Genomic DNA, 25,063 nt, shown 5'->3' with positions numbered 1-25,063 from the left:
AAGCAGTATGTACTGGAATTTAAGAACAAGTTTGAGCTTCTGCAGACAGTTCAGGACCAAGATATCGACGAGGAATATTACAACTTTCTGAAAGTGATAAAGCCCAAGAAACCTATAGGGAAAAAGAAATCCAAAGAAGAAAAAATTAGTCAAGAAACACTTGTCATGATGAACCGAAGACAACAAATGAAGAGGAAGAAAAACACTGACAGGGAGAAAATTGAGTATATTGAGTTATGCAAAGCCAGTAGAAAGAGGCTCAGAGAGGACATAGGAAGATTTAACACAAGAAAAGTAGAACAAGCATTAAGGGAAAACAAAGGATTTAAATCAGCAGCCAGGAGCAGTAATACAGAAAGACAAATGATACTGAAACTGAAGAATAACAATGGTGTACTTATAAACAGCAGAGAAGGCATAATTCAAATAGCAGAAGATCACTATAGAGAATTATACAAGGAGCGAGGGAATGATGCCAGCAGTGGGGAAGATGGATTGCAAAGTAGCAACACATATGACATACCCGATATTCTTCCTGATGAGGTAGAACATGCATTGAAGAAAATGAAGAATCAGAAAGCCCCGGTGGAAGATGAAGTTACTGTAGAGTTGTTAAAATTTGGAGGAAGAGACATAACACAAAAACTGGCAAGGCTCTTCACAAAGTGCATTCGAAAAGGTGTGACGCCTAAGCAGTGGGATAATGCAATCATAGTTTTTCTGCATAAGAAAGGAGATAAATCAGAAATTGGAAATTATAGACCAATTAGCTTGTTATCCCACATCTACAAGTTTTTCACAAGTGTCATTACTAACAGATTAGAAAGAATACTTGATGAGAATCAACCGAAAGAGCAAGCTGGCTTTAGGACAGGATTCTCAACTATGGATCACCTTCACGTAATATCACAGCTAATGGAGAAAGCAAATGAATATAAAACACCATTATGCCTGGCATTTGTGGATAATGAAAAGGCATTTGACTCCATACAGCATAAGGCAATGTTTCGGGCACTGGAAAGACAAGGCATAGATACCCCATATATTATGATTTTGAAGAAAATATATGAGAGTGCTATCTCCTTTATTAGACTAGACAAAGACAGTAGGAAATTTAAAATCGAAAAAGGAGTTCGACAAGGGGAGACAATATCTCTGAAGATGTTTACTGCTGCCCTTGAGGAAGCTTTCAGAAGATTAGACTGGTCGCAGAAAGGAGTCAATGTGAACGGAGAGTACCTAAACCATTTACGATTTGCAGATGACATTGTGGTCATAAGCCACAATCCCAAAGAATTAGAGGAAAATCTTAATCAGTTATGCACAGTTAGTAAGGATTTTGGACTAAAGATGAATATGGCTAAAACAAAAGTAATGATGAACAAGTATGCCACAGAAAGGGAAATAATGATTGAAGGAGCAGTAATTGAAAAGGTGGAGTCATATACTTATCTGGGACAAGTTATTAGCTGTAATAATGATAAATGGCTGGAAGTCAAGAGAAGAATAAACTTTGGATGGATAGCATTCAGGAAATATAGTCACATACTGAAGAGAAATATCCCAGTTTGTCTAAAATGTAAAATAATGAACCAATGTATACTCCCCACCATGACTTATGGAAGTGAAACTTGGGCACTCACCAAAAGAATGGAAGAGAAGATGAGAACTACACAGCGAAGAATGGAACAAATTATATTGGGAATCAGACTGTTAGATAAGAAGAGAAATACATGGATTAGGCAGCAAACTCAAGTAAAGGACATTCTTATCAAAACTAAAGAACTAAAATGGTCTTGGGCAGGACACACAGCTCGAAGACATGATGACAGATGGACTAAGAAAATAACAGAATGGTTATTTCAGATGGACTAAGAAAATAACAGAATAGGAGCTAGAAGAAAAGCTGGAAGACAAAGGCGGAGATGGATTGATGAAATTCATGAGTTTGTGAGTAGTAAATGGATGGCCAGTGCTCAAAACAGAAGGAACTGGAAAGTTGCTGGAGAGGCCTTCATCCTGCAGTGGATTGAAAATGGCTGATGATGATGATATGATTGAAGATTTTATGGAGGGAGAAACACATTTCACCGTATTAACATAAAAACCCACAGAATTCCAGCCAATGGTATTATTGCAAATGCAACAAGATCAAGTTTACTACTCGTTCGGCGCCTCCGTAGCCAGGTGGGCAGGAGCAGCAGTGCGTAGCACACGCTTCTTGATCAGACCAGGGTTCGAGCCCGTGACCATCAAATACGGACGATGCGGAAAGGTCAGGGAATGTCCACTGCATATCCTCAGAGCAATATGGCCTTAGTTGCTAATGCTCCTAAGAACCAAATAACAAACAAACTACTCGTTTATAATAGATTAACTGGAAATTGCAAATTGTTTTTATTGTTTTATGGTTTTGACCTCCAAAATTATGCTTTAATAAAATATCACAAAGGTATTCACAAAATTGATTCTTATAACTGAACATATGATAACGATGAAACTGTAGTACATTTTAATGATTTTAATTGGTTTTTTGAAATTTGATTCTATAAAGTGGCTGATTCTACTAACCAATGATCATGTTAACTGGCGCCTACTCACTTCACTTTACAAAGGACTTACGACTTTCTCTGACCAGACCACATTGATCCTTCCTCTCTGCCAATAGCAATGTTTGTAAATGTATTGGCCGTGTGTGTTTTATTTTTTCATCCTTTAATTGAAGTGATATTTTGTGTTGTGCTTATTTGACACAAATTTAATGTATTGAATTTGAGTATGTACAACATTGTGTAAACTGATAATACAGTCCCTAAAGAGTGCAGTAAGAAGAAAATTTCAACTTCCAAGGTCTTGAAATGAATTACCAAAAAACAATGTGTTATTGGGTTCACATTACAATATTTTCATGGTACGATGATGATGTCTTTGGAAAAGATATCATAAAGCAGTGTCCACTGTATTCAAGGTGAGATCTGACCACTGATCCGTGCAGCATAGTAATTAGCATTAGGCAAATTTCCACACATATATTCTAAAACTCTTTCCTCAATTTGAATTTGTCACCTCAGGTGCGTATCTGAACAAGAGGAAGAATCCCATCAGCATTCAACTTGCTCAAACCATTCAAGGTCTTGTACACCTCAATCAGATCACCTTGTAGATGCCTAGTCTCCAGACACTGCAATTTGCAGAACTTAAGCCTTTCTTGGTAAGGGGAAACCCTTTGTTCCACTCACCAAATCTCACTGCCCTCCTCTGTACTCATTCCAGCTGTTCTACATCCTTCCTAAAATGAGGTAATTACCTCTTTATCTCTACTGGTACAATTCCTATATATATCATTGACAATATCCCATATGATTCCCACACCAGTTTACTATACTGTCTAATGTCAACAAATATCTTCTTTCATTCTGTCAACCTCCAACCCATGCACAGTACTAAGTACCATAGGTTTTAATACCTCTCGTGTTGGGGTTTTCATAAAAAAAAAAAATAAATAAAAAATACTGCTGAGAGAATTCATAAATCAATTTGCATCAAAGTTCCAATATCCTTTTCATCTTCAGCAGTGTTGAGTGTGAAACTAAACTTAAGATCAGTGGCATAGCTACCATGTGGGCAGGCAAGGCAACTGCCTCCAGGCCCGGGCCCTTTAGGGGCTCAGCATCTTTGGCTGTCTCCTCTTTTTGCAATTTTCATTAATTAAGTAGGGGCCCAAACATGTTCTTTGCCTCTGGGTCCCAAAAAGGGTAGCTACGCTACTGCTTAAGATTACTGTGAAACAGATTCAGAACCTTGCGTTTAATAGCATTAAACATTAATAGCCATTTTTTAATCAGTTATCTAAGTCTTGTTGCAGCAATATTCCCTGGCAGCAATATACTCTGTCAACTTAATATCAACAAATTCTGCCAGGAAATTTGTGATACCATTATCAATATCATTAATGAAAATCAAAAACAAGTGACTCAGCATAAAACCCTGAGGGGCCCCACTCATAATATTGGTCTATTCAGAGCACTGCCAATTTATAATCACTTGTTGTCTTTATTCAGTTAACCATTCCTTTATCCACTAAAAATACCCTACTCCTAATGCCACCCTTGTACAACTTATGCACAAGATGTTCAAGTGATTATCAAAAGTTCAGTAAATTATATCAAAATTATTCCCTGCACATTGAGTTCATTTTTTGTGATTAGTTCATAATAACTTACCAAATTGATCAGACAAGGTCTTCCCTTAACAAAATCATGTTGTGACTTCTATAATATCATTACTATCAAGGTGGCACTGCACTGCATCCTTATTTGTAAAGTCTAACTTTTTCTGCCATAGAAATCAAACTTACAAGGCTAGAATCCCTTTTATTATGAGAAAGATATTTACATATTTCCAATTTCTGGAACTTCATCTGGTCTTAGGGTACCTTCCATTATTATAGACAAGAGTTCAGTGATCACTTCAGCTATTCCTATACCAGAATAGATACAAACCAGCTTTTTGTGTGCATTCTTTCAGGTAAATAATTTATTATCCAGAACTTTACACTTTTATGCATATGCATTTAATGCTGAATTGACTACTATCTGAGTTAACAGTCTTCTCCTCTTAAAAACCATATTCTTGCGTGAATACAAATACAAAGAAATTGTTCAACTCATCAGGTGAATCATTTTCTGTACTGATCTAGTAGTGAACAAATATGATTCATTCCTTTCCCATTAGTGTTAACATGCTGTAGTCATTCACTTGACTTTTCTACTTTGTACCATGTCTTTTTTAAAAGTAATAAAACAGTATGTAGCACCGAGAATTATTTTCTGAAACATTTTCTACTTATATGCCTCCCTTAGGAATTCAACCGCTCTCACTGATTTAAACTCAACTGATGTCTAAAGCCAGTACAATCAACTTAAAAAATTTTAAATTCTTCCCTTTAGCCTTAATAGCAATAATATCCTTGGATACTCACCACACCAAAATATTATATCACTGCCAGCGACTGGCACCTCACCTTGAAGATTTTAATGGTTGATGAACCTTTAGTAGCATCATAGTCAAGATCAATGCAGATGGGCTGAGAAGAGGCAATTGCAGTTTAACAATGTAGTAGTAGTAGTAATGGAGGCATGTGATGCAAGAAAACAAGCGTATGAGTTTTTTGAAGCATCATTCACCAAAAAAAAGGCCAATTTCACACATCCATTCCTTCTAAAAGTTTGTCCAGTCCTTCCTTGAATTTATTTAAGCTATCAACTTTCACAATGACAGATGGAAGTTTGTTCCAGCAATTAACCACCTGCTGGCTAAAGGCAAATTTCTGCACATATATTCTACAAGTGTCTTTTCTCAATTTGAATTTATGCTTCCTTAGGTTTGTAATCTGAGCAAGTGAAAGACTCCCATCAGAATTCAGTATGCTCAACCCATTCAAGACCTGTCTAGCCTCCAGCTGCTGCAATTTGCAGCTTAAGCCTTTAAAGAACTTAAGAACTTAAGCCTTTCTTGGTAAGAGGACTCCTTCGTTCCCTACCTCTTCACTAATCTTGCCCTTCTCTGTACACGTTCAAGCAACTCTACATCCTTCCTAAAATGAGGTCTCCAGATCTGTACACAGTACTCAAGGCATGGCCCGACCATTGCCTTATACAAAAGGATAATCACCTCCATTTTCCCTACTAGCAAAATTCCTGTATATCATTGATAAAACCCCAAGACCTGCACTGGAAGCCTGTCTACATCACTGAGAAAACTTCATATCTGATTGTACAATTACTCCCAGGTCTTTTTCATTTTCTATCACCTTAAGTGTAGTATCACACAGCTGGTACATTTCTCTGGAATTACTTCTACCCATATGCAGTACTTTGAAATTGTCAAGGTTAAACTTCAGTTGACACTTCTCAGCCCATCTACCCAAATTATCTAGATCTTGTTGCAGTAGCACACTGCCATTACTGTCATTAACAACCCTGCCAACCTTTGTATCATCTGCAAACTTCGACATTAAGCCTGATATACCTTCATCAATATCATTGATAAATATACAAAACAACAGTGGATCCAACACCGAACCCTGTGGGACTCCACTAATAACATTAGTCCACGAAGAGCAGCACCCACTGATTACCACCCTCTGTCTTCTCCAACTCAACCATTCTTTTATCCATTGTAGCAACTTACCCTTAATACCATTCTGCTCCAATTTGTATAGTAGTTGTCCATGCGCAACAGTGTCAAAAGCTTTCCTGAAATCCAAGTATACGATATCAAAATTATTTTTTGCATCCAGTTCCTTTGTAACCACATCATAATATCCAATCAAATTTGTCAGGCAAGACTTTCCCTTAACAAACCCATGCTGTGTCTGAATTATTGCTGCAGTGTTGTCTAGATGATCCTGCAATGCATCTTTAACCAGTGACTCCATTATTTTACCCGGAACAGAAGTTAAACTAACTGGTCTGTAATTACGCAAGTCACCCTTCGATCCCCCTTTGTGAATTGAGGATACATTTTCACATCTTCAGTCCATGGGGACCTCCCCTGAGTCCAACGATGCTCTCATAATTATGGCTAAGGGTTTGCTTACTTCCTCTGCTGCCTCCTTTAATATAACTGGATAGATTCCATCCACCCCAGGTGCCTTTCTTATGTTTAAATTCAACAATTTCTCCTCCTCTTTGTTCTCAGTTATTACAAACTCATTAAGCACCCTGCTACAATTTGATAACCTTCTGCCATTTTTGAACCTTAATAATTCCTCATGTGTGAATGTAGGTGCAAAATACTCAATCAGTTTGTTTGCTATCTGAGCAGGATCATCAACAGTCAAACCATCGATATCAAGTGGACCAATCAGATTCATCCCCTTCCTTTTAGAATTTATATAAGTAAAAAAATCCTTGCTGTTTTTCTTAGCATGCTTTGCCAAAGATTTGTCATAATCTGCCTTCACCTACCTAACCTCCTTTGTGACTTTATTACAGACTAGCTTATATCTGCCATAGGCTTCTGTGTCACCTGATAATTTATATATTTATATGCATCCCATGCATTTTTCTTCTCTGCCATGAGTCACATTAGTTTAATTGACAACCATTTAGGCCTAAACCTTGAACAATATTTCTTAATCAGTATGAAAACCCTAGTAGCTTCTACGATTAGTTCCTTGAATGCTTCCCACTTAGAATTTGCTGTTGGTAACATCATCAGTTAGTCCCACTGTACAGAATTTAAAAACTGCTTGAGACCACTGTAAAATGACAGGTACTGCCTATTTGCAGAAATGAAAGATCCTACAGCAACAGCTGTTCTAATATTCTGTTCATTTTTCTTTATGGTATGGATTGTTGCTTTAAACCTTTTTCAAAGTATGATACCTTTTCCTCTCTTTTAAGGTGATCCAAAATTTGTATCTTTGATTCTAGAGAAATTGTTTCCTTCAAGCAGTGCTTTTATTATTTTCCTTAGGCATAATTTACGGTTGGAATTTAATACATAACAAAGAACTTATTCCAATATGATTCTTAAGAACAAAGTTTGGTAATACATACCCGGAAAAATTTATAAATGATCAATAAAAACCAAAATAACCTTACAAAAATCCTTAAAAGTCACAAACTGCACGCTTCGAAGTCACAATTTTTTAACGGTCTAAAACAAGTACAAGTTGAATAGCATAGAACATGGGGATTCCCTAATAATTTTTTTTGCATAACGACTATGCAAGTCAACAGCAATGATTCCCAAAAAAAAAAAAAAAAAAGAATGGAAATGTTGAAAAATTACATCCAACAATAATAGCAGGGTTCCCCCTGCACAAAAGCCCAAAAATACCTTGTTATGCGAGATTTGCTGCAATTCTTTAACCGTGTTAAAGTGAAACTATGTTATACAAGTACAGTATTGTGCGAGAATTGCCACAATTTATCAATTGTGTTACTGCATAACCATGTCATAGAAGTACCATGTTATATGGAGGTTGCCTGTAAACAGGAATTTTGCCATTGGGGATAGTATTAAATAAATATACAAAACAACAATGGGTCAAAAATTGAACCCTGAGGAACTCCACTAATAACAGAAGCACAAGAAGAGCAGTGCCCATTGATAACCACTCTGTCTTCTCCCACTCAACTATCCCTTTATCGGCAGCAGAAACTTCCACCTAATGCCACACTATTCCAATTCTTTTATGTGGAACAGTGCCAAAAGCTTTTCTGATATCTAAGTATATGGTATAAAAATTATTCTTCATTCCATGTTGTTGTTGCCTACCTGATTATTCCTTTGTTACTGCATCACGGTAGCCATCACACTGGTCAGACATGATCTCCACTTAACAAAAGCATGTTGTGACTGCAGTATAACTGCATTTCAGTCTAGATAGTCCTACATTACTTCTTTAACCAGTAACTAAATTATTTTCCTTGGAACAGAAGTTAAGTTAACAGGTTTGTAATTATTCATGTCACCCTTTGATTCCTCCTTTGTGAACTGGGGATACATTTGCACATCTCCAGTGCACAGCGCCCTCCCCTAAATCCAAAGATGCTCTAATAAATATGGTCAAAGAAGTTTGTTTACCTCTTTTGCTGCCTCCCTTATTATAACTGAATAAATCCCATTCACCACGGGTGCTTCTTTTTATATTTAGCTTCAACAATTTCTCTTCCACTTTCTTCTCAATTATCACAATATCATTAGCTCCCTGTTAGAATTTGATAAACTTCTGGTATCCCATCCCTGAAAAAAAGGTTCATGTGAAATTTGGATGCAAAATATCTATTTAGTTTGTCAGCAACCTGAGCAGGATCATCAATTGTTAACCCATTCATATCCAGTGGCCCAATGTGATTCATTCTCTTCCTTCTGTGTTTACATAGTAAAGAAGCCTTTCTTTGCTGCTTTTCTCTGCATTCTTGACAGAGACTTCTCATAATCTGCTTTAGCTTACACCGAAAGGAGAGAATTCATGGGATACCTGGTTCCTGGGTAACACGACACTGTCACCCCTCTCGTTAGTGGACGAACCCACCATTTGGCAGGTATATAGGTATGGATAAACGTCATGAATTAACCAACTTTGAAAGAGAGATGATAGTAGGTGCCAGACACACGTGGGTCACTCTATCATGGAGATGGTACAGAAATTGCATTAGCCCCATTCAACAGTATCAAGAGTGCATCAGAAATATGCCATTTCCGGAATAACATCTCATCTTGGACTGTGCTGTGAACAGAGAAAGCTGGTGGATGAACATGGCCGTCTAAGTCTGTCTCACATTGTTTCAGCCAACTGGAGAGCGACAGTGGAACAAATCACCACTGACTTCAACGAGAGAGGTGCCAGAAACATCTCCACCAAGATCATCAGGCAATCATTAGTTGCAATAGGTTATGGGAGCCGCCAACCCACCAGAGTCCCATTGCTAACACCACGACAGGATTCTACACCTCAACTGGGCAAAAGAACGGTGGACTGGACTGGACCTTGGATGACTGGAGATGGGTATCCTGGTCTGATGAGTCCCGTTTTCAGTTATTTTGAACGGATGGGAGGGTGCGTGTCTGGCGTAAACTGCACGAAGCTATGCACCCGTCGTGTCAACAAGGAACTGTTCAGACAGATGGATGGTCAATAATGGTCTGGAGCATGTTCAACTGGCACACGTTGAGACCTCTGGTACGTCTAGATGCATCTGTGAACGGTTCAGGTTATGCATCCATCCATGTAGACCATCTGCATCCCTTCATGTTCATCATGCACCCACAGGGCAATGGACTCTTCCAGCAGGACAATGTGCCTCCCCCACAGAACCGTGGTGACTACAACATGGTTCAAAGAGCATTCTGCAGATTTTACCATCATGGAATGGCTTCCCTGTTCACTGGACATGTACCCTGTGGAGCATCTTTGGGATGATGTGGAAAGGGCTGTTCGAGCTTTGGATACTCCACTCAGGAATGCGATGGAATTATGGACAGCGGTGCAGCTAGCATGGATGGAAATACCTGTAGAATGTGTTCGTGAACAAGTGGACTCAATGCCTCACTGTATGACTGCCCTTATTCGGGCAAAAGGTGGGCCTACCAGTTACTAGGTAGGTATCCGATTATTTCTGTCCATTTAGTGTTACTAACTTCCTTTTGTGACTTGACTGCAGACTACTTTTTATCTACTGTAGGCTTCTGTATCATCTGATAATTTATACACATTCCATGTATTTTTCTTCTCTGCCATCTCATCAGTTCATCTGACATCCATTTACGTCTAAGCCTTGAACACTATTTCTTAGCAAGTATAAAGGTCTAGTTCTTCTACAGTTACTTCTCTGAATGCTTCCCATTTAGAATTTACTGTTGGTAACATGATCAGTTGGTCCCACTGCATAGAATTTACAAGCTGTCTGAGACCATTGTAGTCACCTTTCGGAAACCTACTCATTTTTTTCCTCAGTGCTTATGTCACACTGAACTGACACAACACTGAAGTGGCCACTTGTGTCAAATAGATGCACTGCTTAGATGAAAAATACTTATTTAGTTTGTCAGCAACTTGAGCAGGTTCATCAATGGTTAAATCAGCAGTTGCCAAACTCTGTGCTGCAGCACCCCCAGAGAGCCACAGCGAATTGACAGGCACGGTGCAGGATATATTAAATTTTCAATGAAACGCAGGGATACTCAACATCTGTCGAACACCGTGCGGACTACTAGCTCTAGGTGGTTCACAGTTTCAACATTACTTATTAAGTTGTTTGGACCTAATTACTTAATAAATGGAACTGTTAGGTATTGCTTTTGGCCTAGGGGCATCGTAAAAAAATTACTGAGACACTAGGGGCACCGTGAACCAAGAAAGTTTGGGAATCTTTCTTGGTTCACGGCGTTAAACTATTCGTATCCAGTGGCTCGATGTGATTCTTTCTCTTCCTTCTGTGTTTACATAAGTAAATAAGTCTTATGTGCTTCTTAACTAAGAGCATAACCCCTTCCTATCCTGTCTATTCTTTCTGCATACAGTGTACTCCATATACTCAAATTGTGCATCTCTTATGTTTGAGTGACACCATACTTCTGATATCCTTACAATAGCTGCCTTTGATGACATAACCAGCACTTCATATTCATCACATTTATTCACTAAGTATTTGCATGTACACTAGCATTGGTGTACATGCAAGTGTATGTGCACCTGTGCTCACTTCTAGTAACCGTAACACAGTACATGTATTTTCTTGTTTCATGACGACATTTATTTACTAAGTAATTGCATGTACACGAGCATTAGTGTACATGCAAGTATATGTGCACCTGTGCTTGCTTTTAGTAACCATTACACAGTACATGCATTTTCTTGTCTCATGATGATTCCAGCTTGTAATTGTCAACACCTCGCTTTTCAGACTGCAGATTGTTTTGATACATAGAATGCAAGCATTACTTACACCTCTGCCTGTCGCTATCGTTACTCTATTAGTCTGTTAATGTATTATGCATATAATATGCAAACCTTTTCCATGAGCAATATTAATTCAATCCAATATCTATTTATTCAGTTTTCTTTTCTCTGGCTGATAATGCATTTCTTTGCAAAAACTGCTCACTCAATTTATGTTTAACTACAATTACTTTCTAAATTCCTTCTCTCTTTTGATTAGCTTAGACTTTTTTTTTTTTTTTTAAGTAGAATCTATAAAAGATTTAGAACTCAAAAATTCCATTATAAAGAAATACAAAAATACAAAAACAAAATAAATAAACAAATCCAAAAAAACACAAACAAATAAATCCAAAAAACCATATAAATAAATTCAAAAATAAAATATATATATGTTTTTTTTTAGTCCTTAAGACAGATTTTTTTCTTACTGTAGGTAGATTTGGTGTTCCTCCACCAATACAGAAACTGAATGAACCATGTATGGTGTCCAGCTATCTTTTTACCCATTCCAATGTGTTCCTTTATTCAATGTTGAAAAACACTACATTAGGTTAATACTGCATATAGTATTAACCTAATGCAGTGATAACTACAGCATCTCCTATGACCAGTGAAGAATAAATTAGACGAGTGGCGCATAATGGCCTTTAGTTGCCATTATGTACCATCCATATTTTTTTTTTTTTTTTTTTTACACATATGTAAACAGTGTATTTAAACAAACTACAGCATTAGCCATTTTGTTTTAAGAAATAAATGCCACATGTTTCTCAAAACTGATTAAATTTTCATTGATTAAACTGATTTGATTTTCAGTTGTTACTAATTAAGAAATATTATGTTGACAACAAAAGCAAAAATATGATTTTCTTTACTCACAATAGTTAAATTCGATTATTCTCTTTCTGCTATTCATTATATATTATGTTCCACACTACTTTTTAAATCATAAAAAAAATTTATTACCATACCTTTTTTAGTAATTGTAAATGAGAAGTGTATATACAACCTTCAAATATATACAGCATAGTTCATCTGGTTTCTTCTGCTTGAAAGTAAAGTATACATGCAGTTAAACAAAATGAAGTGTTAATAAAGAAAAGAAAAGAAAAGAAATGAAAACAAAACAAAGCAAGTAATATGGTATTATGGTTAGTGTTTTTGAAGCCTTAAAAGAGTATATCAAATAAAAAAAATGCAAATCCAAATCATGCATATAAAGATATGGAATTTTTAAAATGAATATAAATGTGATTTAAAGAAGAAATGTGAAAGAAAAATGAAACTAACTGAAAAAGCTTTAATTTAATATAAAATATTATAAATAAATAAAAATAAAATAAAGATAAAACTATAAGCAGAAATTATCAGCTTTAAAACAAGATGATGAATCATAGAATTTTACTGTTTTATAAAATATTAAGCAAAATGAATTGTAAATTGACACTAATGTAACAAAAACAAAAAAAAATTCATGCTACAGTGGCATTTCACAAAAGGAATATGAACAGAAATTGCATTGTAATCAGCTCTGAACTTCCACACAGTCCAACCCATCTCTTTTGTCCTCAGTCTAATTTCTGGGGCCTTATTTTAATGCTCTGGATCTCAGATTTATTTTTTCTTACCATTATTTTGTATGATATACAGTTTTAAGTTCTTTATTACAAGTATTGTTTGAAAAGTCCAGAGCAATAGAAACATTTTCCTTTTCAAAATAGTGGCCTTTATAAGTAATACGCCCCTTGAAAATTATGCCACTTCTCAAATGTGAGCAATGTGCCTAAAAAAGCCATAGTGCTACACTAAAGAGCATGTTGACAAACATGCTCTTTAGTGTAGCAGCTATGGCTTTTTAGGCATATTTGCATATATGTGCAACTATTGCTTTACCATATCTGTCTGTCTGTAACAACTTGATTTAAGGGGACCGATTTTCATAAAATTTTATATTTACCTCTTCTATAATTTATCAGGCCATCCAAAATTTGAATGAAATCAGGCAAACAGAAATTCAGCAATTATTTCTTTCTTTCTTTTTTTTTTCCATACATATCATACACATATTGCGTGTTATCATATCAAGCCATCCCAAATTTGAATAAAATCAAACAAACAGAAATTCAACAATTATTTCTTTTTTTTTTTATATATATATATATATCTATCATACAAATACTGTTTGTTGCCATTTTCCATTTAGAAGAATCTATAGACAATTTGGCAGATGTGCATAAAAGAAATGGTCTTAGTTTGCACTCATGAAGTGGTTGCTTTTTGATGAGCTCTTTTTTTTGTTATCAGTTATATTATATTAATTACAGGAAAAATGAAAAATATGTGTAATCTTTCAATAGTTATTTAAAAAAAAAAAAAAAAAAAAAATGTGGAAATAAGTAAAGTACATCTAAAAAATGTTGACTGTATACTATAACCTAAGGTTCATGTTGCTACTTGTTTATTCTATTAAATCACAGACGATCTCTGAAATAAGTGTTGAATGTCAATTTATATTCAAAATCAAGAAAGAAAATAAGTAAAATATATGGCTAATAATATTTTAGGGCAGAAAGTGTCAAACTGCATAAAATTCAAACTATGGCATTAGTACATTTGCATCATTACTACACAGTTGAATTTTTTATACAAACCAAGGTTTGTATGGCATAATTATTTATAATATAATATCGATGTATATACACCATAGTTAACCCATTTTCAGAAGATACCAACCACCCACTCTAATGGGTGGTGGTATCATCTGAAATTAAATAACAGTAGTCTTCTCTACTAGAGAAGCGTTATTTATTTGAATTAGTGCAATACCAGCTATCTCGTTGTGAAGGCACCCACAATATGAGATACAATTAAACGATGCCTTTTACACTACATATGTAGTTCAAATTTATTGGGTTTTTTTTTTTTTTTTTTTATGTGAACCCCAAACACGAGAGGTATTAGAACCTATAGTACTTAGTACCGTGCTTGGGTTGGGGTTGAGAAGACGAAAGAAGATATTTGTTGACATTGGACTTGAACTTCTGTAGATTGTAATTTTCAGGAAATACGTATGAAGGAAGGTTGTTCCAGAAAACGGCAGTTGAATGAATAAATGAGGAAGATGAAAAGTTGGTTCTGTGGATTTGAAGTTGGACAGTAAATGGATGTTGGCTGGTGGCGGCATGTGTTCGGACTGTTTTGAAAGAGAGAGCGGGAATTATAGAAGCCAATTCAGAAGAACAGTGCCCGTGGAAGTATCTGTAGAAGAGGCATGCAGCAGAAACAGTGTGTCTATGAGAAAGTGAGTGGAGAGACTCTGTTAGAGATGAATCATTAATTAACCTAACTGCCCTCTTCTGAATGGAATCAAGAAGACTGAGAGAAGTTTCGGGGGCACCACCCCAGATGTGGGAACAATATTCCATGGCAGGGTGGATTTGCGATTTATACAGAGTGAGCAGCTGTTTAGAAGAAAAGTAAAGGCGAGAGCGAAAGAGAAAACCAAGTTTTTTAGATGCAGAGGAAGCAATATTTGTAATGTGCTTGTGCCAAGAGAGATTTGAAGTCAGGGTAATCCCCAAAAGAGATATATCACTTTGCCTAGAAATCGGAGTGTCACTAAAGATAAGCATAGGAGCAGAAGAATCCTTTTTGCGAGATATACGACAAGACTCAGTTTCAGAAGGGTTGAAATCAACTAAGTTGTCTTTGCCCCACTGGAGAATTACCTGAAGTTCGGCATTTAAGGAATTGGTAGCAGATTTTAGAGAAGTTGAAGCTGATTGACCTGGACAAGGTTTCTCAAAATGGAAAGTTGAATGCAATGTACTATCATCGGCAAAACTATGGATAGGATTTCCAGTCAATGGAAGAAGGTCATTGATATACAAGAGGAAAAGAGTGGGGGAAAGAACCGAACCTTGAGGGACACCGGCATTAGTGGAGAAGTTAGAAGACAGAGAGCCATCTACCATCACCCTCAGTGAGCGATCAGAGAGAAAACTGGATAACCAATTACTAAAAACATTTGGCAAACCATAAGATGGAAGCTTGATTAGAAGACCTTTATGCCAAACACGATCAAAAGCCTTTGAGATGTCAAGAGCAACTACTTGTGTTTCACCGAACCTTTCCATTGAATTAATCCATAAATGGGTAACATAAGCCAGAATATCACCAGTGGATCGACACTGACGGAATCCATACTGGCAATCGTTGATCAGACGGAAGGTTTCTAGGTAGTTTTGAGTTGGCGATTAATTGATTTCTCCATTACTTTAGAAAGAATAGAAGTAATTGCAATGGGATGATAATTGGATGCGAGGGATTTGTCACCCTTTTTTAGGAACTGGCTGGATATGAGCAAATTTCCAAGCAGAAGGAAAAACACCTTTGGAATAAGAAAGTGAAAAAAGGCGGCAAAGAATAGGAGTAAGTTCAGGAGCACAGGTTTTGAGAACAAGTGGAGAAATACCATCAGGACCTGGAGCTTTCTTAGCATCAAGATTCATCAAAATCCTTCTGATATCCTTTTGATGGAAGACCACAGGAGGCATTGAATGGAGTGTGTTGGGAATGGTGGGAGGTGTTTTACCAAGATCATTAATATATGAGCTGGAAGAAAAATGGGATGCTAGCAGGTCAGCTTTATCCTTGGCTGAACTGACAACAGAACCATCTGGTTTGGACAGAGGTGGGAGCAGAGATGGGCAAAAGTTGCGGCCAATAGCTTTGGCAAGAGACCAGAATGCTCGGCTACCATTAGGGCAAGAAGCAAGTTTTCTACTCTTAGCCTGTTCAAACTCTAGTTTGGACTGATTAATAACTGCTTTACAATTGTTGCGAGCTTTGGTGTAGGCAGAAAATGAAACTGAAGAATTGGAAACAAGCCAATTACGATATGCAACATTCTTCTCATGGACAGCCTTAGCACATTTATTGGAAAACCAAGGTTTAGATAAAGGACGAGATTTTAAAGTGGAGTATGGGATAAGGATTCCATTCCTGCAAGAATAATTTTACTGACACGATCTGAGCAAACGTTGACATCAGAAGTTTTGAAACAGTAATCCGACCAAGGAAAAGAAGAAAAGAAGTCTCGCAGGTCATCCCATTTTGCATTCTTGTAATGCCAAACAACACGAGGTTGGGAATAGCCATGAGATAAAGGTTCCATTGGAGAAGAGACAATCACCAAGTTGTGATCTGAAGTGCCTAGAGGACCTCTCACTTCAACCGTGTACTTAGAAGGGTTGTTTGTGTATTGGCTGTATGATTAGGATTGTCTGGTATTCTTGTAGGTAAATGAACAATCTGTGCTAGGTCATTGGTAATTGCAAAAGCCTCAGCATCTCGACCTGCTGGGTCGGTGTGACTAGAAAACGGAAGCCAGCTGGAGTTGTGAACATTAAAATCACCAAGGAAAATTACCTCACTGTTAGGAAAGTTGGACTGCAGAAAGTCAAGTTGCAAAGAGAGGAAGTCAAAGAGCTCCAAGTGATTAGTGGAATTGGGAGAACGGTAGAGACAACAGATGAATTTGACACAATGAGGTAGAGAGATTTTAAGCCAGAGAAGATCAAAGAGAGGAGATTCCAAATTGCCAAGTCTTTAACAGGGAATATCAGAACGGACATATGCATAAGTACCACCTTTGAGGCGAAAGGAATCATACAGCGAATAATTTGGGCATCTGAGATGAGCAGTGGTTGAATCAACCGATAACTGAGATTCTGTCAGAAAAAGTACACGGGGTTTGGCAGACTGCAAGTGGAAATGGACATCATTGATATTAGAATTGAGACCACGTATATTTGTGAAACAAATTAGGAAGTCCTTGGGAGGTTTAGATCTTTTCGCAGATAAGCTTGCTCTATTAGTTTGACAATTCGTGGTGTATTCAATAGTAAGAAAAAGTGGGTGGGACATGCTGTATGAAGTAATGAAATTTTTGGATATGGCGTACACGTGGTAAGAATATACCCAGATCCTTGACATAATGTGGCCTCGACAATGCTCCCCGCATACACACTACTCGGCCTCCCTCCAGTCACTATCTGGCAGAGTAGAGGTAGAAAGATTATACACTAGCTGATCCGGAAGCCTCCTAGAGAGTTACCAATAGGTTCGGTCCGGTGTACTAACTAGCGGCCGGCCTGCGAACACCGTTTTAGAGCTGTACCCTCGAAATGTAAGAAATATTGGATCTCGCCACGACATTCGTCATAACCTCAAAAGTCATCAATCATACTGCATGATGGAAGAGATTGGAAAAGGTTGACCGGAACTTAGCTCTAGAGACTAAACATGGGTTCCACCACTTCAAGCTTCCAATAAGCAAAGTGGTGGTATTTTACCGGTTGATGAGAGTTATCTACCACCTAGTACTGCCTAGTAACATAGAGGGGCGGCATTTCTCCATGTGGTATGGGTGCCACACCTTGACCCCTGCTTAAGTTGGTTTCACACCTGGGTGGTCACCCACCATGTACTTGTGCATGGAGGTTATACCCAGGATTACTAACAGTCCCACCATCGTGAAGGTGCAAGCAGAGGATTTGGCTGTCACAGACCGTCCGGACTTTGCTGAAATTGGGTCCACTTGACTTGAGTGTCAAGTGGACCCAATTGACACTCAAGTCAAGTCCACTTGACTTGAGTGTCACCAGAGTACTTGGGGAAATGGAGAAGCGTGTGTGTGTGTGCCACATCTTCACCAAGAGGGAGAGTGCTTGTGGTCAATCAGATGGTGGCAAATGTTCTCTGGCACACCTTCAAAGTTCTCACTCCACCTGTTGACTTCCTCCACCAAATCCAGGCATCTGACCAAAGCTCCCTTTGGAACAAAACCAACTGGATGTGCTGTTCCAAACTCAGTCAGCTGCTCACTCACAGGGATAGGTCTCTCTTGATGACAAAATCACAGCATTCCAGATCACCTTTCTCCTTAAGATACTCCAAACAAAATACCCACATTCTGGCACTACGGATAAACTACTAGCAACAGCCTTTAGAGAACTATCTCTTTTAACAATATTGAGAATATATATGACATCAGCATCACTCAAACTACCGCCCTTCTATAAAGATGCACTGTACTGCTGGAAAAAGCTAAACCTTCACCATACTCTTGAGGGAACATCCCTTCCCACAATACTTTCAGCACCGCTCTTCTAAATTAAAAGAATAATAGACCCTGCAACTGATGATATTCTCTTCTTTCCTATGTGGAACTGGGCAGGAATAAGAACCAAAGGCGACCTCCTGACACCAAGCCTTGAATGGAAAGAATCAGAAGATTTGACCATTAAAACCATAAATGCAAACGGCAATACAGATGTCTAAAATCAGCGATCGCACAAGCTCTTCCAGACATCACTACAGCTAAAGGGATTGGGAATGTGACTGGATTTTCACCCTACACCAACCTTCATCATCATCACATCACTAGAAGACATGGTACCTCTGTCTCCTGCACTCTCCAAAAAAGTCTATCAACTAATCATGTCTCGCCATACAGCCAAGCTGTCCCTGTACCCCTCACCACTCACCACATGCCACCATCTAACTTTCAGTGGAATCTCCTGTACAGGACGAAATGCTCCAAATCGAATGGTGACATCCAATGGAGACTGTGACGCAACATCCTTCCTACCCCAGTCAAGCTACAAATTTTCAGGTTACACACCTCAAACTACTGCATCTTCTCCGCCACTCCAGGTACCCTGGAACACACATACCTGGTGTGCCCTGTGTGAACAAGGAACTGGTCGAGTATGATTTGGATGTAGCAAAGCTTGTCTGCAACCATGCCCACACTTTGGAGGACTGCTGGTTCCTGCTTCACTCTGAGCAGACAGCATACACCACTTGCAAGTTCTTATTCATTGCTTCCAAGGCCGTCATTTACAACTTCTACTTGAAGCGCATGAGAAGCAGTGACAAAAGTGTACAAAATTATAAAATAACAAAAAAGAGAGAGGAGACAGGCATAAAGTCAAAATTATAAATTACAAAAAGAGAGAGGAGACAGGCATAAAGTAAAAATTATAAATTACAAAAAGAGAGAGGAGACAGGTATAACGTCAGCAAGTTTTACCTTTTGAGCATCATTACCAGAAGTAATTCTCCAGATGATGAGCACGCCATTGCAGAAGTTGAGGGCTGTAGAGATTTATAAGGGGTTTTCACCAACACATCACAAAATTTCTCTGCAGCTGCAGAATTGGCACTAGCAACTTCACCAAATACTTTAATGTTTTGGAAACCAGCACGATGCTTGAACCTATTAAACCACCCGTTTCTTGCCACGAACTTCGCTTCGGGTTCACCGTACTTATCCTTAATATCTTCATAAATACTTCTTGCTTTTGTTTGAATGGCCATTGGACTCAAGGACATTTGTTTCTGAATCCGATATTTTCCATCCATATTATTAACAGCTTTCCATCTTCAATATAGCACCAGAACCCTGTTTTGTGATCACTGTTGATCTTAAATGCATTGATCCTTTAACATGTTCTTTTATATATGTGCACTGTCCCTTAAAATAGTATTCACTGTTGAAGCAGCGAGACCTAATTCCACACAATATATGACAAAATTTGTCCTACTTTGTATTTCTTAATTAATCGTTTTCATTTCTAAATCAATTTTGTTTCGTTTCCCAGCACTGCCAGCACTTGCACTTTCCGTTGGTCCCTTTCCCATTGCAATAAGTAAATAGGAATGAAGAGAAGATTCTGGAAATTTATTTATGTTTTTTATATGATTGAAGATTTCAGTGAAGGGGAACTCATTTCACCATAATACCGTAACGTAAAATCCCACAGAATTCCAGTTATTGGTATTATCTCAAATGCAATAAGATCGAGTTTACTACCTGTTTATTATAGATTGCGCTAAAAGAAAAGCCCAATAAAACAAAAAAGTGCAAATTGTTTTTATTGTTTTAGGGTAGTGACTTCCAGAAATGTGCTTTATAAAAATATCACAAAGGCATTCAAAATTGATTCTTATAATGGAACATATGATAATGATGAAAGTGTAGTGCAATTTCCATTATAAAAATTACCTTTTAGAGAGATAAATAGCTTAGTTATATCACGAAAATTTCAACTCCCGAAGTCTTGGAACGAATTACCAAAAAAACAATGTGTTATTGGGTTCACATTACGATATTTTCACGATACCTCCATTTATTTCTACGGGATGCAAGATACGTTTCCACGATTTTTTTAAGTTTGCACTGGCCAGCAAAAACTTACGCAAAGTCGAATTTCCATAAGTCGAGTATTACGTAAACCGGGGAGTGCTTGTACATATAACTATAAATCTTACACATATTGTGCTACAGCATTTTTTAAACTTACTCCGTATGTCCACACTTTTTATTGCAAATACTGTATATGGTAATAAATAAATCTCAAACCTCCGCAAAAAAAAAAAAAAAAATAGGTTTTTATTACCCAATATTCTGTTATCTGGAGCAGCCTCAATCCTCATAATAATCAATGTCCCACTGTATATTTTAATTACAAATTAATACCGCATTTAGCAAAAATATCAGCAAACCGTGCTTTACTAAGATTTTTCTCTTATTCACTACATCAGATAATAACAATTAGTGAAATTGCTATACTATTAGTTCTTTCTATGCTGCTTTTATAAAATTATCCTTTCTGCTTTTATAAAATTATACCTTTCAAGGAACCTTGAAATAGTTTTTGATTTTTGATTCAAGTAAACCTGAATAACAGAAATAAATATATTTGCTTTTAAATATATCATTAAAGTTGAATACATAAATTACAGTAATTAATTAAAACATATTTAAGCCTGTGGAAAAGGCCCAATAACTAAATTCACTGTTTTACTGTACTTACGCATCCATTAATATCAATACATCTTTGGGAGAACTGGAAGCATGAACATACCTGAAAAAATATTTATGACATATCTTAAACTACTTATTTTTAAAGAACTTAAATTAAATAACAAATATGAAACACTAGCAACTGTACTAACTCTAGCCCCCTCAGGGACCCTGCAAAGCTTTCGGGGGAAGCTTTTAATCAGCATGACCAGTCCTGGTAGGTTTAGAAGGAATCTGTTTTGTAGAAACTGAATACATTTGAAGAATGGTGACAGTGTAAGAGTCATTGACAATATCACTACGGAGGCTGTAAGAGTTCAGATAAATACCAGTTAGGTAGTTGGTTGTTGTTGTTTGGTTTTTAGGAGCATTAGCAACTAAGGCCATATTGCTCCGGAGATATGCGGTGGTCATTCCCTGACCTTTCCGCATCCTCCATATTTGGTGGTCACGGGCTCGAACCCCAGTCTATTCAAGAAGCGTGTGCTATGCACTGCTACTCCTGCTCACCTGGCTACGGAGGCGCCCCCAGTTAGGGAGGTGGAAAGGAGTAATACAGTCATGTGTTTATTTAATTCAATATAACAATTGCACATCTCAAGAATTCTTGTAAAAAACTACAAGTTCTTTTAATATTATTAGAAGACCTTGTAGTAACACCTTCATGATAGGTCTGTTAGTAAACCTGTGTATAACACTCATGTGCAAGCGCTGAAATGCGGCACCTAACATACTGGAGCTGGCCACCCAGTGTGAACCAAAGTAAGTAGGGGTTGAGTTGTGATGCCTACCTACACAGAGGAATGCTGTCCCTCTGTGATACTGGCAACACTAGGAGATATACGACTCTCATGAACTGGTAAAATACCACCACTTTGCTTAATGGAGGCTTGAAGTGATGAACCCCATATTTAGTCTCCAGAGAAAAGCTCTGGCAACCCCCTATCCCTTCCATCATGCAGTATGATTGATGCCTTTTGAGTTTATGAGCATCATGATGAGTTCCAATCTTGCTTATATTTCAAGGGTACAGCTCTAAATGGTGTTTGCAGGCCAGCTGCTAGATAGTCCACCCAACCGAACCTACTTGTAACTCTCTAGGAGGCATCCAGATCACTATATCAAAAAATTTCATTATTTCATACATGTCAACCCCGCACCTTTTCTTTACTGCCGAATACATCATGAATAGTCAAACTAATGAAACAAAATTATAGGTGAAAAGGTCTAAACTTCCCAAACACTTCCTCGTTCATTTCTCAAATATATGTGGTCTCAGTTCCAATCTCAATGATGTCCATTTCCACTTAGAGTCTGCCAAGCCCCACTTACTTTTTCTGACAGAATCCCAATTATTGGTTGATTCAACCACCGCTCATTTCAGTTGCCCCAATTATTCACTGTACGATTGCTTTTGCTTCAAAGGTGGCAGTTGTGTATGTGTTTGCTCTAATATTCCCTGTCAGAAACTTTGTAATTTGCAATCTCCTTTGCTTAAAATCTCTCTATTTTGTTATGTCAAATTCATCTGTTACTTCTATTGATCTCCCAATTCCACTAATCACTTGGAAACCTTATGGACTGCCGATTGTTTTTTTTTTTTTTTTTTGCAGTTGGGTATTCAGTTTTTTGTCTGACAATTTGCTACAGGTAATCAGAGATGGATCTCTGTACACGTCTAACTTCTCTACTAATGCTGGTATTCCCCAAAGTTCAGTTCTTTCTCCCAGTCTTTATCTCTTGTATATTAATGACCTTCTTCCATTGACTGAATATCCTCTCTGTTGTTGCTGACGATACTACATTGCATTCCATTTTCCAGTTTCAGAAATCTTACCCTACACAAACAGCCTTCAACTTCTTGAAAATTCACTACCAATTCCTTAAATGCTGATCTCAAGGTAGTGTGACAAAGACAACTTAATTAATTTCGATCCTTCTAACATTCATGTTGCTCTTTGATTCTCTTTTGTGAATTGGAGATTGTTCATCTCCAATCAATAGGGACTTCTCATGAAGCCAAGGATCTCTTGGGTTTATTTACTTTCTCTGCTGCCTCCCTTAATATAAGTGGATAGATTTCTTCCACACCAGGTGCCTTTCTTACATTTAACTTTATCAATTTCCTCTCATTTATTACAAAAACAAATTAGTTCCCTGGAAGAGAAGTTAAACTTCCGACATCCACTTCCCTAAAGAATTCCTCGTGCGTGGATGTAGATGCAAAATACTTATTCAGCTTGTCAATCTGAGCAGGATCATTAACAGTTGAGCCATTGATATCAAGTGGACTGGAATCATTCTTCCCCTTCCTTCTAGTGTTTTCATGAGAAAAGAAGTCTTGGCTATTTGTCTTTGCATCCTTTGCCAAAGATTTCTCATAATCTGCCTTGGCCTGCCTAACATCCTCTGTGACTTGATTGCAGACTAGTTTTTGCAGACGTCACTGGATTTCCTTATCCTCATTCAACACACTCTCTCTGCTAGATCCTACCTTGGAATTGTTTCGGATCAAGTTTGCTCTGTGTGGTGACCATGTATTCAAATGGTGCCAGACTTTCAACTAGACACCACCCATCTTACAAGGTCTGCATTGTGCTGGAATGGGTCTAGGATCGTGTCCTAGACCCATTATGTGTCCTTCGCTGGCCACTATATTCCCCCAACATTAATCCCATCGAACATTTGTGGGATATAGTGGAACGCAGTATTTGCCAGTCAACACTAGTGTCTTGCTCTTTTGCTGAACTGTGGGATGCCTTATCCAGCTAGTGAATAATACCTGAGGAAACCTTCCATGATCTTGTGGGGTTGATGCTATGCCAGTTGCAAGCAGTTTTCATGGCAAAAGGCAGCCTAACATGCTATTAGGTAGGTAGGTGGTCATAATATTTTGGTGAATGTAGTGTATATATGTCTCCTCATAGTCTCCTTCCTGAAATTAAAACCCATGCCTTTGTCTTTAATAACCATGACCTCTTTCTCCCCCCACCCCTATTATTCAACCTAGAACTCTGTTATGTACTCTCAGCCCTGTGATGGCATCTGGTTCATGAATGTTGATCAGGTCTAGAATATTCTTGCCTCTAATACTTTCCTTAAAATGCTGTTAATAAATAATAATCAATTAGTTGATTTAAATATTGATCCACCATAGTGGGGTTCCCTCTCATTTGGCTCCCACCAGTAAGGGGAAAGTTGAAATCATCCATAACAAGTCATCGACATTGTCCATTCCATCTGCATGTAGAGACTCTTTTCATAATCTTCTGAGTGGTAGCATATCTACGCTGTCATCTTCCCTTTGCTACCAACTGCCTTACTCCACAATTTGTTCGATATGTAAGTTCATGAAACTGGGAATTCTTTTCTCACGTTGTGCCTACTGTAGCATCAGGATTTTTTTTGAATATTTATTTATGAAAACCCCAGACATGAATGGTAGTAGAACCTTTAATACTTAGCACCATGCATAGGTTGAAGGTTGAGAAAATAAAAGAAGATACTTGTTGACAATAGACTTGAATTTCTATAAATTATAATTTTCAGGAAATATGTGTGAAGGGAACTTGTTTCAGAAAACAGATGTTGAAGGGATAAATGAGGAACCAGAGAAGTTTGCTCTGTGAGTTTGAAGTGGGACAGTAATTGGATGCTCAGTGGTTGTGGCAGATGTTTGGACTGGTTTGGAAGAGAGAGAGAGAGAGAGAGAGAGAGAGAGGTGGGGGTGG

General features: G+C 37.6%; 1 protein-coding gene across 3 annotated transcripts in view; it reads right to left on the bottom strand.

Moving 5' to 3' along the window:
* LOC150078191 (voltage-dependent calcium channel subunit alpha-2/delta-2-like) overlaps positions 1-25,063 on the bottom strand; it is a 663,667-nt gene that overhangs the window by 557,022 nt on the left and 81,582 nt on the right. For all 3 annotated transcript variants that reach the window (XM_090384688.1, XM_090384689.1, XM_090384690.1), the window contains exon 6: positions 21,343-21,393. In XM_090384688.1, the coding sequence (XP_090240814.1) occupies positions 21,343-21,393 (51 nt within the window). The remainder of the gene's footprint in view (positions 1-21,342; positions 21,394-25,063) is intronic.

This window comes from Mastigoproctus giganteus, chromosome 11 (assembly GCF_048544385.1).
Source record: "Mastigoproctus giganteus isolate SK-2022 chromosome 11, ASM4854438v1, whole genome shotgun sequence".
NCBI lineage: Eukaryota > Metazoa > Arthropoda > Arachnida > Uropygi > Thelyphonidae > Mastigoproctus > Mastigoproctus giganteus.
Note: the sequence above shows the minus strand (reverse complement) of the source record. Positions and strands in the feature narration are given on the sequence as shown.